The 18768-nt window shown below is 37.0% G+C and overlaps 1 protein-coding gene across 3 annotated transcripts; it reads right to left on the bottom strand.

Annotated features, from left to right (window-relative positions):
• Positions 1-3159: 3159 nt before the first annotated feature.
• On the bottom strand, positions 3160-17768 carry LOC306864083 (fibroblast growth factor 13-like). Of its 3 annotated transcripts, XM_079407795.1 has the most exons (7): positions 17535-17768; positions 17224-17363; positions 15083-15250; positions 9355-9465; positions 9158-9261; positions 6942-7140; positions 3169-4622 (listed from the first exon to the last, which is right to left on the bottom strand). In XM_079407795.1, the coding sequence occupies exons 2-7, from the start codon at positions 17273-17275 to the stop codon at positions 4486-4488; spliced, it is 771 nt and encodes a 256-aa protein (XP_079263921.1). In that variant the 5' UTR covers positions 17276-17363; positions 17535-17768; the 3' UTR covers positions 3169-4485. The 3 variants fall into 3 exon arrangements, with proteins under 3 accessions (XP_079263920.1, XP_079263919.1, XP_079263921.1); XM_079407794.1 differs by lacking the exon at positions 15083-15250 and having other exon boundaries at positions 3160-4622; XM_079407793.1 differs by lacking the exon at positions 15083-15250 and having other exon boundaries at positions 3160-4622; positions 9158-9465.
• Positions 17769-18768: the final 1000 nt, after the last annotated feature.

The raw sequence follows: 18768 nt of genomic DNA, 5'->3' as shown, positions 1-18768 counted from the left end.
CAAGGTTTGATACTTACATACATTTTTAACCTGCTCTCCATTTATGAGACAGAAGCCCTAAGCTTCCAGATTCTTCTGATGGCCTGACTCAACACTTTTATGACACATAGAATATAATATATGCATTTCGGTTTCTCTGGCCAGACACTGAATATATACTGAATATATATTAACATATCTGAATCTAAAGTGTAGATACATACACATTCATCAGCCAAAAAAAAAAAAAAAACTTCTACATTTAAGGGGTTTTTAAAGAGTCCCCATAACCACAGAAATCACATCCTCCCTGATTCCATGGTAACCAGTGATGGTACAGGCTGTCAGCCCCGCCTTTCTTCTGCACTCCATCATCAACATTAGAGCCTGTGAGGCAGCACTCGCAGCATACACACAACCAAAACAGATGGGAACTTCACGCTCAAATCTGCTCCAGCTCACTGCTGTACTGTAAATACAAACACAGAACTGCAACTATACTTTCTAGTATCTGTGGGTTTGCCAGTGTAAGAAGTCATATTAGAACTTGATATCTCGCACAGAAGCCAATAAAATTCTTTTAAGAAGTCGGTGCTCACCGAGCCGTGCTGTTCCTCTATAGAGTCCAAGTTGACCGTGGCAGAGTTAGAGTGACCATGCATGACTGCACAAAGCTGGGGTTGTATAGCTGGCTGTACATGCGATTCAGTCCAGGCTCATCCTTGTCTGGTCTCCTTCCATTCATTATTTTAATTTACTGGTGCAGCACAGAGCACAATTTCCTGAGTGCTGCTCACGGAATCAGATTTTAAAACAGCAGATCAGCACTGAGCTGTCCATCATAACTTCACTTCTCCATCTCATTTCCTTTCTTCAGTATCTACACATCAATCCGTCCCATATCAGTTAGTTTCTGCTTCTCGTTTAGGCACCACATGGCTACCAACCAGGTGATGTCACCTCCTCGCTACCTCAAGTAATGCTCTTTTAATGATGTGAATGTTAATGAATGCAAAGTCTTCAGCACCTTTCCCATGGGCAAATAATCTTGTCTCACTGGGTTTGTTGGGAACCAAAGCCCAGTTCATTCAAAATTAATTTCAGGTTATGAAATATTAACATAGGATTTGATGGCCTTAGCCTGGGCAGTGGTGATGTAACCATCCCAGATTCACCCAAGGAGGTTATAGAGACACTTTTAGTCCTTTCACACTTGAACTAGTTAGCAATGGGTCAATCTCACCAGGTAAACGAAATCCTGGGTTATCTTTACCTGGGGTTAACAATTAACTTGGGTATAAACAAACAAAAGCTAAAAACACAGGAAACAAGGACAAGCAAATTAAGAGTCCATCAAAACCAGTGTAAACCAACATGACAGTCGATTGCTATTAAGTTTTCTCTGAATGGACTTTTTGGACACTAAAGGTAAGTCTCCCGTTTTTTGTGTGTGTGTTTTCAGTCAACATTTAAATTGTTTTCCCCTCAAATGGGGAAACGTCTGTACAACTCACTGTGTTTCCATAACTGTCCAAAGCACATCAATATAAGCATGTGATTGGGTGTCTGTTTCTAATCATCTAGTCGCAACATTCTAACACCACATCGTTTCACGCTGTACAGGTTTAAAAAAAAAAAAACTTTATGCAAAAGCGGTTCTAATCCTGCTCCGAATCCAACAGAGCTAACTCCCTATTAAATTACAAGTGTGAAATGCACCTTTACATGGGGTTAAATGTGAGTTTTAGAATGATGGTAACCCAGGGTTAAGAACACTGGTATTTGTCAGCCAAAAATAATTAAAGTTGAAGCTATTTAGTGTAATTTCATTCTGCTGCTTTAAAATATTGGTCTGTCTCAAATGATTGATTGCATTTTAAACGTCTTGAAAACACAATCAAGCAAGGCCATCTTGACTTATTTTTTTTCAGTGCCTTTTCATTAAAATGTCCCTATATACATTATTTAATGATTTGATCATATTTGAGTTAGTTGAACTAGATGGTCGTTAAATAAGGCCTATATCATACCCATTTACAGTACATTAAATAACAGCAGATGGTTTTCCAATGGCCTTGTCATAGGTTATGCATTAGACGTGATCAAGGTTTCATTACACCACTCCAGTGAAGCAAAGCACAACAAAATCATTTTCTTCATTCGCGGTGTATTCATCAATTTGAATTCATGAATAAAAAACAGGTAGAACTATCTACTTAAAAATCAAACTGTGCTCACTGACCTGATGTTTATTCACGAATTATGGTTTAAATTCAGATGAATTCACCACTGTTTATGCACTGCAGTGCCAAAATGAACATTGAGTATGTTCCTAAGAAGTTCTGAATGTCACAGAGTCTGCATATTTAAAGGGTGTGAAGAGTTTCACTGACAAACTGGTACAGAACAACAAATGCATCATTTAATTAAAAACACCTTTTTATGTAAAGTTATTTGCTACTGTTGTCATTATATCTGTCAGTCTATTATCAATATTACTAATAACTTCAGCCCAGTGTATGTCAAGCTACTGTTAATTAACTACTTTAATAAAAATGCAAGTGATAATACAGTCAGACAGATTTGATGACAGACAGTCAGAATACATTTTTCAAAGAGGTATGTAACAATTGCATTTATTGCAAGATATCTTTCAAATTAAGGCCACCTTTGATTATTTTAACATTATTTAAGTCTGTAATGGAATACATTGGTCAAATGGGTATAAGTGTTTGTAAATGTAATATAATGTAAAAATAAATAATCATTTATTTTATATGTTTTATTTTATATAAGAGTTTTGGAGTATATCTGACATAAATGAGATACCTATTTTGTCTTTAAATATTGCATACATAAACATAAATATGCCAAGATCATTTGTACATATTTATTGTAAATAACTATACATTACAATGCCATAAAATTTAATTAAATAGTATTTTATATTTAATATTACATATTTAATTCATGTTTTTACATTTGTATTTTATAACAGTAAGAATATGCTTCATTCAAATATTTGAAACGTTTTTAAAGATTTATATTAGTAAAGTTTTAAGTTTGTATTTTACAGCAGCGCTGTCACATACAACACAAAATGACTCTGTTTTGTCGAAGAGTTATCAAGTGCATTGAAAGCAAAAGTCGCTTAACAACACATAATCAAACATCATGAGTGCTCTGAACATACAAAACATTTTATTCAGTGCAGCTTCTTAAATTTACAACAAATAATAAACAGGCGGGTAGCAGGATAAAATGCATATATATACATTTGTATTTTACTCCAGTATCCATTTGAGCACATGGTTCCATATTGTAGTTAATATACATAGCCACATAACATGCAGCGTCCATTGTCCCCCATGCATTATACATACATACATACATACAACAGAAGAGGATTTTGATCAAAATTATAAATAAGGGCTGCTACCTGACCACTGAGGACTAGAAAGAAGAACAATAAGTATGAATATTCACACACAAATTATCGATGCTGATTTAGCCCTGTAAAAGCAATGGAAGCTTTCTCTTGCTTGGTTTTCATTACATTTTTGTAATGGGGGGGGGGGGGGGGGGGGGGGGCTTGGGGGTAAGGGAAATCTTACCAGGTTGGCATTAATCAATAATTTAAACCTTTTTATATTGATTTGACACTTCTCCAAGATGCTGGGTTCCCAAATTAGAGGGGAAGTAAAGGAAGACATAAACAGACAAAAAAGCAGGGACGCACAGCGAGTAGCCTTCTTCTATCCTGAATACATTTCCTCTGACTAAATGACATTCACTCCTGCAGTTTTCTCAACCATCTGTCTAAGGGAGCTGAAATTACACAAATGGACTTACCTCCGTACAAAGAGACTAATGACATCTTTGGTGTGCAGACAGACCGAACCCTAAATCTGTTTAATTTGCAGAATAACAATGTGTGGGGGGAAGCTGAAAAGACAGAAAAAGAGAAGCGAGGAGTAAAATGCCTCATCTAAAAAGCACACAACAATGAACCGCTGCCTCAAAAACGCTGAGCTGAAATACTTGTATCATATGTCCAAAAACCTTTGGGATTTCTGTCTCTATATACCGATAAATGGGTCGCACAAGCTGCTATTGTCATGTTGTAGTTGACTTAGCACTATGGAGTTGGCATCCCTAAGAAGAAATGGAGCAAAACACAAAAGTAGGTGTTCTAGAAGATTCTGTGACAATGCCACAGGAGAAAACCACAGCTCTGTATGCTACACATGGAAACCGGGATAGCCCGCAAACGGACGCAGAACCCTACATCAGAAAGATGGCTTGGTTTGTTTGTCTCACGAGGTTGACCTGCAGAAGATTGTACAATGTAGGTTTGCACTTGTGTTCTCATCACAGTGATTTCAGGAAACACTAGCTAGGGACCAGCTAAGGGTTTCACTGCACTCTTGTAAACGCGTTTGTGCTGTTTAGTTGATGGTAAAATCCAGCAGCTGTACAGCAGCAGACCGCAGTTGTGCCGTGCGGTTATGTTGACTCATTCTGGCTCAGAGGCTTGCCACCGTTGAGCATGGCCGAGGCGCTGCGGCTCTTGGTCGGAGTGCCACTTCCGGAGCGGGAGAACTCGGTCAAGTCGTGGAGCGAAGGCTCTCTGTACATGGCAACTATATGAGGGAGACACAAGTAACAAGGTCTCATGAGTCTCATGTTCAGGTCGTAGCAAGCTTGTCTCCTTATTAGTACATCGATAACTTCTATTAGTGTCAACACACAACGCTAGGGATGGGAATCACAAGGAATTTAATGATTCCGGTTCTTTAAGGGTTACATTACTGATTCTTTTGTACCTGAGGAAGAAATATTTGGAAAACAGAAATGCCATTCTGTTGCCAAATGTTGCTTTAATAAAGGTAGGAACATATTTAATATATAAATATGCCTCTTGAGCCGCTCGGTTCTTTTTAGTGAATCAAAAACAGACTCTTATGTGCCGGTTCTAATGACCTTATCTAGAGAAAATTATTAGAGATTACATAATGAATGTATGAATATATCCACACAAAACAAATGACTGTTAATATTTTTGAAAGAAAAATATAGTTGTTTTCAAGGGCTAATCCACAGAAATTCTTTAGTGATAATAAAATAATTATTTCTGGCAAAATTATTCATAACTGCTCGTCTTAGAGAAGTAATGTTTAAAATATACGTTTTAGTTTATATATAGTCTATATGTATAGTCTTTCTCACTTCACGCTGTTAGATATGATTAATACATCACATCCGGTTGGGAATTGCATAAGGGCATAAGTTCAAATATTTCAACCCAACCAAGGCTCAAAACAGACACAAAAATCTCAGCTTTCACATATCCTCCTCACTACCAAGAAAAAACAGTTTTGTGCATTTAGTATTTTTTTCATGTCATTACATTGTTTAGAGCATAAGAAAAAAAATGAAAAATAAAATTTTTGAAAAATTATATTTTATTCATATGTCATGCTACGTTCTCTATAGAGAGCACCAGGACTTTAAAAGTCCTATTTTAAGGAAAGGAAAGGGGTGTGTGGCCAAGTATGGTGACCCATACTCTGCATTTAATCCATCCAAGTAGTGAACATACACCCGGAGCCTTGCTCAAGGGTCTCACCTCAGTCGTGGTATTGAGGGTGGAGAGAGTGCTGGTTATTCACTCCCCCACCTACAATCCCTGCCGGACCTGAGACTCGAACCCACAACCTTCAGGTTACAAGTCCAACTCTCTATCCATTAGGCCACGACTGCCCCTATTTTTTTTTAGTATTATTTTTTTATAAAGGAAAGGGACATGAGGACATGTGGTAAAACAGTGGGATTTTTGTTTTAATCACAAATCAATTTGTATTTTTTTATACAAAACTTTATATAAAGCTGATTCTCAACTATGTTAAAAAAAATCTACTCAGTTCAAATGGAAATTAATCATCTTCCAGTGTGTTGCAAACGAACATCCTGAAAATCATTTGAACCGGTTCCAAGTACCCTATGCAGCACAAAACACCTGCTTGCAATAAAAATAATTTTGTGCTGCATGAACACACCATAACTTTATTTAAAATCTAATTGCATGGAGCTTCCATGCTCATTTAAAGCAGACTAATGTCTAGCCATCTTACAGTAGCTTCACTTATGACTGCACACAAGCAGCTGCAGTTTTTGATTTCCCCACTGATTCAGCTAGTTCAGAGAAAGAAAGGCACCAATTTAATTCAAGGATGATTTCTACAAGGGGTAAAATAAGGCGTGCCTATACATCTTCTTTTATGATCTGTTTCCTCTTCAATGGGAGAGCGATATTTTGAGCATTAGGGGTTCTCTGGTTAATGCAGAAAATTATTTTGATATTAACATTCTATTGTATTTTGCCTTAATGATTGAAAAATAAAATGTAAAAAAATAAAATCTATCAGTTTGAATGCTGCAAGGGAATTTAGGCATCACAGCATTATAATATACAGAATTTGAGAATATCCATTTTTAAGATTACATAATATAATAAGAATAACCTTAACTGGCCCTTAAACGAAAAGAGAGGAAATGAGCATGAACAGTTAAATTTCCAATACAGACTTATGCTGATAAATTAAAACAATAACCACAAAACTCTAAAATGGCTGATAAAACAGTAGTAGTACTTATATAATGCACAAACAAAATCTGTTTAGCAAGTTAGTTAAACCGTCGACATGTTTACAGCACTTGCACTGGTTTAACCAGTTTAATGGCACAGATGCCCCCTTGAGCATGACCAACATATCTGCTTTTTCATCCCTTCAAAGAGCACGTTTCTGTCCTTAACATCAAACAACTGCAGAGACATGCTGGAAAGCCAACAAGTTACTTGAGTGCTTGCACTACAATCAGCCAATATCTCCTCAGTCCAAAATAGATATTTTTAGAAAGCCATCAGCCTAACAATCGGTGTAGAAGACACTTGAACGAACCTTTGAGAGGTTTGGGGATGAAGTGTGCAGCCGGCTTGGTCTTCTTTACATGGTTGCCCTTCATGATTTGACCCTCTTTGTTGAGACCCAGGTACCAGCCTCGGCCCGACTGCTGCTGCCGATAGATCATTGACGAGTAGGTCACGTAATAGTTCTCAAACACTGACTCTTTGAATTTGCACTCTGGCGTGAAGTGCTCCTGTGAGAGTGAAATGGACAGAGAAGACAACAGAGACATAAGAGACAGAGAGAATGAGGGGAAGAGCAATATTCGTACATGTTTGTGGAGGAGTATTTGCATAAGAGAGAGAAAGAAATGGGTATGTAAGCTCATATGGAGATAAACAAAGCGAGGGCAGACAAATTTGAGTTGAAGTGGTCCAGACCAGCCTCGTCGATATCACACATCACCTCATCATGATTTGTCTTTAAACCTCAAGGTAAATTCCTCTGATTGGAACCATAATAAGTGGTCTAAACGTGCTCTAGTTTGTGGTGCAGATTCATTACCATTAAACTCCTGAGGCCTGAAACACTTCGACTCATTCCTGCAGATCAATACATTCATTCTGGGGAAAACAACCTCTCAAAATCAACAAGGAGATACGTGTATACCAGCACGAGCATGGGTGAGAGTTTGAGTATGGACCCTTTTCACATTTATTAGAAGCATCACCCTGTAAAAAATTTTTTTTTAGGGATAAATAATGATTATTGGAATACAATTTACAGAAGAATACTATTTCAGTTCTAATACAAAATTCACATTTAATTTAATGTGTTACTTGGCATTTCTTTGTAATTATTTGTGAAAATTACTAGCAATTTCGGAGAGAAACTTGTATGTTTTTTTCCCCCATGTGTAGTTGGGTAAACTTAAAGGGCGGTGAATAGAAAGAAAAACAAAATACATTTTTTGCATTTACATTTTTAAAAAATCCACGATAGCGTTTCTCACTTTCCCAAAGAGGAAAGAATACTGAGAGGTTGATTGTATCAGAAAATAGAAATATGTCAAATTTGCAGTCATTTCCTCAGCTGTTGTGTTAAAAACACCCACAAATAAGCATTAACTAGTTTTCTTGTATTTAATACCAAGGTAATATAAACCAAGCATAGAGCTATAAATGTCCATTACATTTTTAAATGAAAATATAAAGAAAAACTTTGCTAGATTTACAATGCTAATAACTGTGGAAACACGTCATCAAAGTCTGTGAAAAGAGTCCATTTCTGTGGGCAGGCGGTCAGACGCGAACCCACACACAGTTGGAATACAAAGGTACAGTGTAAACTGTTTCTGCATTATGAAAGCACAGATCTGGCCAAGACTTTCAAAAGCCACTGCAAATCTTTAACGTTCTAATGCCAGCAATATTCCTCAAAATGTCCATTTTGAATTGACAGAAGCACTTATTGGCACAGCCCTAAATTATTCATGTCGCCACAGCACATTTAATCAAAGGAAAGAGGCGAGGGAGGCACTCGCAAAACAGAATATCCATTAGAGCGTTATTGTGATTTCTATATATTTAAAAACTGCAGAGTAGATATTGGGCGGAAAACCTTGATGATGATCCTTGATCTCCCAGGAGCATTCTATAGATAGTTCAAATACAAAGCAATTATATGAAGTGTGAATTATCTTTGTGTGAATGCGAGGTGCTAACAAGCATGTCTAAATATGTCATTATCTCCTCTTTGAATATGATCAAGATACAATGCTGCGATAAATAAGAGAGGCAGATGGTGTTTGGACAGGAGTTGGATCTCATTAACTCTTCAGTTCATCGATCGCCCGCTGTCTGGAATCCAACCTGCAACCTTTAAGTTAACAGCTCGGATCCTCCAGCATCCATGATGCTGTCTAAGACATAGATTTAACTACAATGAGAGCAGCAGAGACGAAATGTGGGATGTTTACTACTGCCCTGATCTCAGAAGAGTCCACAATGTGTAGGAGGGACTCGCAAAGATGCACAGCACTCTTAAAAATAAAGGTACTTTATTGGCTTTGAAATTTTCACAAAGAACTTTTAACATCCATGGAATCTTTCCATTGTACAAAAGGTTCTTTAGATTGGAAAAAGGTTCTGTAGATTATTAAAATGTTCTTCACACTAAGAAAAAAAGGTTCTCTTTCTATGGCATCGCTGTGAAAACCACCTTTTGGAACCATTATTTTTAAGAGTGTATGACGAGATTGTCATACTTACAGAGGTGTACAGGTAGCCTTCATTGTTCATGGCCAGGTAGAGCTTGGTCTGGACACCCTGTATAGCCACCACTCGCAGCCCAACGGGGATGAGGTTGAAAATAGCTGTGAAGTTATAGTACAAAACAGAATTGAACCCATGGGAAAGAAGCGTTTCGGCATGGTCGTGTTTAAACATGCTACATGTAGTGAACCGACCATAGCTATTATCTTCCTCTTTTGTACCATCGATGGTCCCATCAGCTTGGAGTTGTAGATGAAAGCCTTGTCGACTGTAGAGCTTGGTGACTATCCCCTTGAGCTGAGGCTCTGTGGAATTGAGACAACACAATTTAGGAGGACGGGGAGAAAGGGAGGGTGTGCAACAGCAGATTATATGGGGTGAGGAAGGAGAGAACATCCAGCACAAAGGCACAGCTTGTGAAAGCCAAGAAATGACTGTTGGAAAACCATAAAATGTGAATTGTGAAAACATAGTGAGTGCTGGTGCCAACAGCACCCAGGCATTTGCCAAGCATGCCTCAGTGTTTAGGTGATAGAAAACTATGGCTTATATAACATGCATTTCAGTAATATCCTGATTCCGGTTAACGGATCTGAATTTATGAGTTACGAAACTATATTTCCTCATTGTATACAATAGAAAATGCAAAAAAGAGCAACAACAACACAAATCACATTGTTTACCTATTCTGTGATAGGTAAACAGAATTGATATTTGATGATGCTGTAAAAATAATAAATTGTTTTAGTCACAAACAGTTTTCCAGTAAATTAATTATAATAATTCTCATTTTGTCTGCCTGCAGTTGTTTCCTGAAAGAGTTATTTCTACCTGACCTGACCCTCCGAAGATCTTTAATTGATGTGACGCAAGGTAGTCAAGTTTGTTCAGTCATATTAAATAATATTTTGTAATTTTTTTTGCCATTATTTATTTTACTATTATTAATAATATTTCACATTTTATATGGTTTTGTACAATTTTAACTTTTAAGTGAGTGTGTTTTCAAAGCTCTGAGCATGAATACACTAACAAATATTTGGAAATATTTTTAATGCATTTTTAATTTAGCATTGGAAATAAATAATATATATATATAATATATATATATATATATATATATATATATATATATATATATATATATATATATATATATATATATATATATTTAATTCAATTCCCAAGTTCACATCTGCTTCAACCTACAATTTAAAAATAAAGGTTCTTTATTGACTTTGATGGTTCATGAAGATCTTTTAACATCCATAGAAACTTTTCATTGCACAAAAGGTTCTTTAAAGTGGAAAAATGGTTCTTTAGATTACTAAAAACGTACTTTACACTAAGGAAAATTGGATCTTTTAAGAACTGTGCACTAAAAGGTTGTTTGGGAAACCAAAATGGTTCTTCTATGGCATTACTGTGAACCTTTATTTCCAAGAGTGTACCAACCAGAGGCGCACTGTATTCATTCATAAACAAGATCCACATTTATTGCAGAATAAGACATAAACAAAACACTGAATATATTGAAGACCAGCCAGTGCATACTAACAAAATACTCAATATTAGCAATGAAAATACATCTAACTCGCGTCAACATAACCCAAAGAGTGCCACAGATCTGTTTAGCCCAGTCTCTGATTCAGACTGCGTTGACTGCATGATATCTAGTGTAGAACAAGTGATGAGCTGTGTGCCCTGGTGATATTGCAACATCAGCTCTAGCTCAGAGAGAAGCCAGTGCTCAAAAGCAGTGAACTGTGAAATCCTTGTTACTCTGGGCAGCAGATCTTAGTATACATTTCAGACTCTTTCATATGGAAGGAGTTAAAGTGCAGTCACAATTTCTTAACACAGTCAACTGTGATGATGATGATGAGGATGGGGAATGATGAAGATGATTGATGGACATGGCTATCTGAGTAAAGTCTGCTAAAAAGAACACACATAACATCAGACCTGGCCGCCTTCTCTTGCGTTTCTTTGAGCCGAAGAGTTTCACGCGTGAGAATAAGTTGAGCCTGCTGGGCTTCTCGCAGTTCCCTATGCTCTTATTGGGGCTGCTGGCGCAGCGGTTGGCATTGGCTTTCTCCCGCTCCCTCGCCTGCCTCTTCTGCCGAATGAGGGAGCTGGCGATCGCTGCGGCTGTAGCCAGTTTGGCGTTTTGTTGTGGCGACGCGTCCCAGATGAAAAATGAGCATATGTTGTGAATGTTAAAGTCCTGTGTGCTCAGAACATTGTCACGGAGGAAGAAAAATCAATACTCCATGACGGACTGCGTAATGGTCATTTCAGAAGTCCGCTGTTGTCCCCACAAGGATTGAGCATATTTTTCCTCTTGACAAATCACTTGGTTTGAAGCCTTCACAGCTTCATTCAGCATCGGCTTTTGTGCCCTGACATGGTGCAGCAGATCCCGGACAGCAGCTCCTCTTCTTCTCTCCGGGAAAAAAAGCTGGCTTCTAGAAAACGTTGCCTGTTTTTTGCGCGTTTGTGGGAGAGAGAAACGCGTGCCATTGTGCCATGATCCAAAGCTTTCCTAAGCCATGCGCTGATTCAGAAAAATGAGCACCTGTTAACACACAGCGGCTGAGGAAATAATTAAATATTGTCTTCATGTGAGAAACAGAGAGAGAGAGAAAGAGAGAGGGGGAATTGTGCCGGTAAATAGTGAGCAAGAGGTCCCCGCCTTTCAATAACGCAGCCTTTAATTGAATTTGAGTGGATTAATCGGCTTCCCCTGCAGATGTGCTCATGTTTTCAACGGTGGAGATCTGCATAGGTACTCAACAGACTCCCCGTCCACGTTCCCCAAGACCGCCCAAAATATGGAAATTCAGAGGCGTAGGAAACAGCAACTAAACTCGGGTGTCAGCAATATGATCCAAGAAGGAGAAATATCCACATCCACTAGTGCGGAGATTCCAGATTGCTCTCTTTTCGACACCGGGCTGGATTGCAGCAGCAGCAGCAGCTCGTTCTCCTCGCAGTGACTCCTGCAGCAGCACGGCTTCAGCGGCTGCATGATGACAGACAGCCCGAGAGACGTGACTGTGGTCTTCAACAAGCCGCCTTGTATAAACAGACATCATTAGAGCCTCCTGAAATGAGGAGTGGCCTTTTTGGCACACATACCTCATTAGTAGTCCTTTCATTGGCATATATGTTTTGTATTGATTTGTAGAATTACACTGTAAAAGTATTTTGTTAAATTAATTAGAAAAAAAAAATCATTTTTTTCTCATTTAATGCTATAATGGTAATTTACCAACTAATTTAAGTTTAAATCTGTTTGTTACTGCAATACTGGTAACAGACAAAAGAAGGCCACATAACTACTTAAAATTCATAAATAAAAATACCCTCAGCAGCTAACCAATAACATAAACATCATCAGACTAGCATACAGGTCACGGAAATAATGTAGTAAACATTAACTAAACAATGTACTGTGCGATGAATAGCAGAATAGAATAATAAAAGTATATTATTGTTTTTTTAAATATAATTTTTTTTGTCTGCATATTTTAAGGTAATTCATATTTGTACCAATAAAAATAGCTACAAATATATATCTACAGTAATTTTACACTTTTAAAAATATGTAAAGTATTTAAAATACTCTTACTGTATATGGTAAGGTAACCTGCAGTTAATTATTTAAGAGATATTTACATTCTTTTGAATTAACCATCAAGCTATAGGCATGTTAATTCAGTCATATTAATTTTTTTTTTACTCAATGCTCAATCCAAATCCAGTTACTTTACATGTTACAATAAGCACATTATTTAGATTACCTGACAAAACAATTTTACAGTATATAAAGATGGATGGTGCCAACTAAGAAAATATATATCTGAAAAAAATATATACAAGCAAATACATATTTCAAAACTATTTTTTTTTACTCCTATCCTACTTTGATGAAACAACTAGAAAACTCTTGCGACCCACTTAAGATGAATTTCAGTTGCACTGATGAACTTCAGCACCACGGACAGCACTAAACCCCACGCCTCTCTGTTAGTTATAAACAAAGCCATTCAACCACTCTAACATGCCATTATCGGCTTAGAAATGTCTATACCTCATTCATTTGCCTAACTCCTATTAATAAAGCCCTTAGGATTGGATATCTACAGATATCTAAAGTGTACCTGATACAGATCTTCTCAAGGGAAACGCCATGCTACTCTCAGAGGCATCCAAAGAAGGCTTTTATTCTTTCGCACTTCTTCACAGTGTGCAAAGCAAGAAAAAGGGCGTTGCGAACTTTCAACTAATTCTCATGAGTATTCTGTCCATTAAAAGAGCACAGCCCGGTGATCATAGCAGATCATTATCGGCTATTATTGACAGACCACTATGAGTTTAGAGCGCCTTATCAATGATTCATCAGATGCATCTGTGATACTGCCAACTCTAACATTCTCTTCAGGGTCATTCACAGCAAGAAGCTAAAGAGAGAAGAGAGTAGAGAGAACAAACACTTTCAAACCTTTGAGATAAATGAATCCTAATCACAAACCTGAGGATTTACTTAAAAGTATACGCTCAATATATCCAGCTTATAGTCAATAACAAATGACAGTATTAGTGTTGCCAAGGCAGCATCATGAAAAATAAAAGGGCAATAAATAAAACCCATTTGGATAAAAAGTCCTTGGTAATAAAAGTGTCAGAGATCTGGCTGGTTTACGAGCTCTGAAAACCATGCACAGTTTAGGAACAGTTCAGAAAAGCAGAACGAACCAGCTATGTTCAGAGAGGGACTAATGAGATATCGGCGTAATGAGGAAACAGGGTTTTTTTCTCAAACAGGGGGAATCGAATTAGTCTGGCCCTCCTTCCTATTATGTGTTGGGCCAACATGCGACACAACTAAGTTTATTTTACTGCTCATCTAATGCAACTAATCTAATGTAAGTTTAAGATCCTATCAAAGTCAGTCTCATATACGCAAGTGTTTTATGTAATCCTGTTATGCTTATGCTGTCTCCACTCATCCTCATTAAATCTCTAGCGATTGTGACTTCTATCAATTCTTGATGTCTTTACAGATAAGGGACCCTGAGCTGGAGCACTTTTTGTTTTCTGCATTCTATATATTTCTAAGCTGCTATTAACTAATATGTTGTCTTTGTTAGGAACCGAATTGAATTAGCCAGGCAATAATATAAAGTCTTAATCTAATTTATTGGGGCTATAAAACCTCATTGTTTATGGAACTTAAACTATCTGAAATCTTGTAATGATGAGAAAAGATGGAGTCTCAAAATGGCATAAAAATATAAAAATCCTCTTTATTTTAATGACTGACTGTTGAACAAAAGCACAATACCCATTAATAATTAACTTAACATTTTGGATAATTCCAATAAATTTATATGATCACAACAGATTTAATTTTGCTAAACGTAAGACTATTTACCTAAACAGTTAAAAAAAATGCTTTGGTTTTATGCTTCTGTTTTTAGCCAGCTTTCGAGTAAAAACAAGAACCCCACCCTGATGAAGCTGATCTCAAAGAGCACCACTAGATGGCGCGAAAAGATGTGAAATGGGCTTAGAGGGAACATAAGGTTCATCGTTACATCCTTGAGTCCTGAAGTGCACAATAAAACAGACTTGGGTTTGAAATACACATGCAAGAGTAACAATTAATTGTGTGGGTCCACACGTGACGCCGTACTGAACATTCCTTTACTAGATTTGTGATGTTATTAACTGTGGGAACGCGTCGTCAGTCTGTGAGAAGGGTCCATATAAAACATTTACAACGCATGTTATTTCAGGTGTGTTAGTATGGTGCTTTTGTTCTTGGTGATAAAACAACAGCAATAGTTTTTGCTTATCATGTGAAAACTGAAAGTGCTCGCAGGCAGTACTGATAAACGTATCATCTCGACAAACCTTCAGTATTTTCTTTTTTCTTTAGAGCGAAGAGTTTCCAAAATGGACAGCAAAAGAGCTCCTGACATTTACTATGAAAGGGTGAGTTTTCTTTCTTATCTACAGCAAGAGACTGAGTTGACTCCGTCCGCAACAGAATGTACTCCTTGCCATCTTGAACAGTGTATACTTCAACATAATGACAGAACAACAAGTATTAGGATCAATTATGGTATGACATAATATAGCCTAGACATCATTTTTACACGATACTGATTCATGCGAGCGTGCACGTACACACACACACACACACACACACACACACATGTTGGTATTTGTGGTTTATGGGGACTCTCCATAGGCGTAATGGTTTTTATACTGAACAAACTGTGTGTGCTATTGCCCTACACCAACCCTACACCTAAACTTAGCCCTCACAGGAGATTTTGTGCATTTTTAGATTTTCAAAAAAATGTTTTTTAAGCCTTTTGAATTACGGGGACATAGGCAGTGTCCTCATAAACCACCTTCATATTGTAATACCTCTGTCATACCCATGTCATTATACGAATTTGTGTCCTCATAAAGCACATAAACATGCACACACACGCACACACACACACACACACACATAAAGAGCTGGAGGCAGAAAGCCATAAAGAGAGGCCAAATGAGTTTAGAAAGATGATACTGACATCTGGCGGTAAAACTATGGATTTAGTGAACTGAACTCTATACTATATTCTATACTATATCACTTATACTGTCATGTTTTCAAAACATGAAACGAATTAGTGACTAAGCTGAACACAGAAACAAATGAAAGTATTAGGCTTTCTAAGACAGTCAAGTTTTTATAAACTAGTCAAGTCTTTTATTATATTTATATTTTTGATATTTATTTTTTAATTAAATTTTAACATAATCTGCAATGAATTTTATATTATGTTTGTTATTTTTATAGTAGCTTATTATATTTCATTTATAGCCACATACTGGAGTCATCTTGTTTACACATGAGGTATGAAGCATTACATATGATGGATTTTTGTCACAGGCACTTTTATGAGGTTATAAAGTGTAAATCACTGAGGATTCAACATGACTTATCAATTTTATTAGCATCACAGAGTATGATGTATCTTGAAGGGCACTGTTATAAAACATGGACACAAAGTGGTGACATACAGTGACCAGAATTAAACACGTAATGAAGGTATCCTAAACATTCAATTAAAACTGCAAAGAAGCGTAATCTCTTGTTTAAGCTGAATCCCTACAGGTCTATTAAATATAATTAAAAGCTGTGTCTTTTTAATGACCTCTTATTTTATATGGCCTCAGTGTAGATGTGTAGATTGTTCTTCACTTTTCCATGACGTAATCAACTTTAATGAGTTTTTCCTGTAATAACTTAATCAAGCCTAATCCTCTGCACAACCATTAAACTCCCTCTCAGGGATTGTGGACAGCTATATTGCTTATGATCCAACCACACAAAACACATGTTAGAACATATTACTAAAAAACAAGGGTGCACTTTAATGCTTGTTGACCTTATATAAAATGTTATGCAATTTATGTCCAGTGAAAGAACCACTGTAGACACTAAAAACAGGATACATCTGCTTTATACAGCATGCTATGTATTTTTAATGAGCCAGCCTCTTTGTCTCCATGGCAATAGGTACCCAGCCTACATCCGTGAACTACATCACGCTCAAGAAAAAGAAAGAAAATACATACATAACCCTTTTCTTGCGATCAACACGTTTTATCTAAAGAAAGTGTTTTTAATTAAAGCTTTTGTTGTTTTGAGGTAAAGTGTGAGAAGAGTGGAAAGCGATTTTTGCTTCTCGTGAAGCGCACTCGGCTGTTGCTGCTAAATAAACATCACACTTGTTGGTCAAACATATCTATAAGCTTAAACGCCATATGTATATAGTTATTCTTTGTAGAGGCCTAATAGATCGGTGGCTACTACCGCCGAGGGAATCAATTTTTTAAGATTTTCCGTGCGATGCTTAACATCGGGCCATTGATTGTAATCGTCTGCATAACCAGATCGTGCGCCCTTTATACAGAATCATAAACAACCTCATTTATATCAATACATGGAAAGGAAAAAAGGTTTAAGCAAAATGATAGATGTGATGTCTTACCTTTGGTTGCATCCTTGTCTTCTTTCGTCTTTAGTAATGCTTTCCCGCTCATAGATCCCAGTTTTGATGAAGAATTCCAGATGATAACTCGGTCCGATCATTTAAAACTTGCTCTTCTATCAAACAGTGGCCAAGCCCCCCTTAAAGAACCAGAGCGCTGTTTATAACGGTTTGCCATTGTATCATGTCTTTTTCATATATTTTAAATCAAAGCATTCAGCATAAACCAGTTATGCATGCTATTCCAATCACACTTATCAAATAATTAGAAGAATTTAATACAGTGGATTTTAATGTTGCTGAATCCTTACCGTCTGCTGGTCGTTATTATCTTCTCTGGCAGGCTTTGTTCCATATGACAAAAGACAAGGCAGCAAAGCAAGGCGTGAAAAAATTGTAAAAAGATTAAATGAAACTGTAAAAGGCCACTTGCCAAGCTGTTTCAGCGTCGTTCAGTTTTAAGTGTGCAAGATTACAAGTCGAGCGCTCATGAGGTGCTTTGACACATCAGTCAGACCACATGGTGGTGCATCACCCCGCTACGCAACTATTGAGGTCGCGTTGTGGAGCCCAGTCCCAAACTTCACCACGTGACGCTGATGCTTCAGTCGTCATCAGAAACTCTCTTGACAAACATGACGTAGAACATCTACGCAAAGTCATTCATTAGCTGAACTTACCGCAAATGAAGGTCATGTAAAGGTCATTTCATTTAAAGAGTAGCTAAAGGTAAGTTAAAATATAAAAAATAATAAGCAAGACAATCTGTCAAACAATGATTCCAAGATTGAACTAAAAATACCTGTATTATTCCAACAGGTTATGGACTCGTTAGTTCATTTATGCAAGCCTATATCAAAGACTATCGAATAAAGGGACTTGGGCTATTTAGCAAAAATAGTTGTTTGTTACATTTTGCGTAAAGGGTGGTAATTACTAACCATATTAACTACATAGGTATCAAATTATCGTCTGCTGCAATTGTGTTCTGCTGAGAAATGAGTTCACCTGAGGAGGTAAGCATGAAAATACTCGTTTGAGCAAGATGAATCCCTATAGAAATGCCATTGAAATACAGTAGTTGACTAATTGAATCCCTGAATGTCATTGCAATTTCCAGTTCATTCCACCCTCAAAGAGCAGCATTAATTATGTAGTTTAAACTTCCTGTTTGACTGCCACAGAGAAGTCACAACTCTTGTTATATAAAAACGATGAAGCAAGTATATTGTCGGATATGAACACTATATAAATATTTAAATTCTACACTTTTAAACTAGATCTGTCCGGTTCCTTAAATGTTTAGTACTAGATACTGTCAAACAAAAATTCACATAGTTTCTGTTGGGAAACTTATGTTGGCTTATTCACCTTGAATCACTAAAGGAGAACTGATGGTAGGAGGAAAATGACTTTTTTGGGTTTGGTTGTCAAAGACTGTAGTTGTTTGCCAAAAAGCAGTTCCCTTAGCACATTATGTCAGTGTTTGTTGTTTCTTAACTTTAATTTTAAAAGCATTAACTTGTTTAGTGGCCATGAATGTTT

This window comes from Barbus barbus (assembly GCF_936440315.1).
Source record: "Barbus barbus genome assembly, chromosome: 45".
NCBI lineage: Eukaryota > Metazoa > Chordata > Actinopteri > Cypriniformes > Cyprinidae > Barbus > Barbus barbus.
Note: the sequence above shows the minus strand (reverse complement) of the source record. Positions and strands in the feature narration are given on the sequence as shown.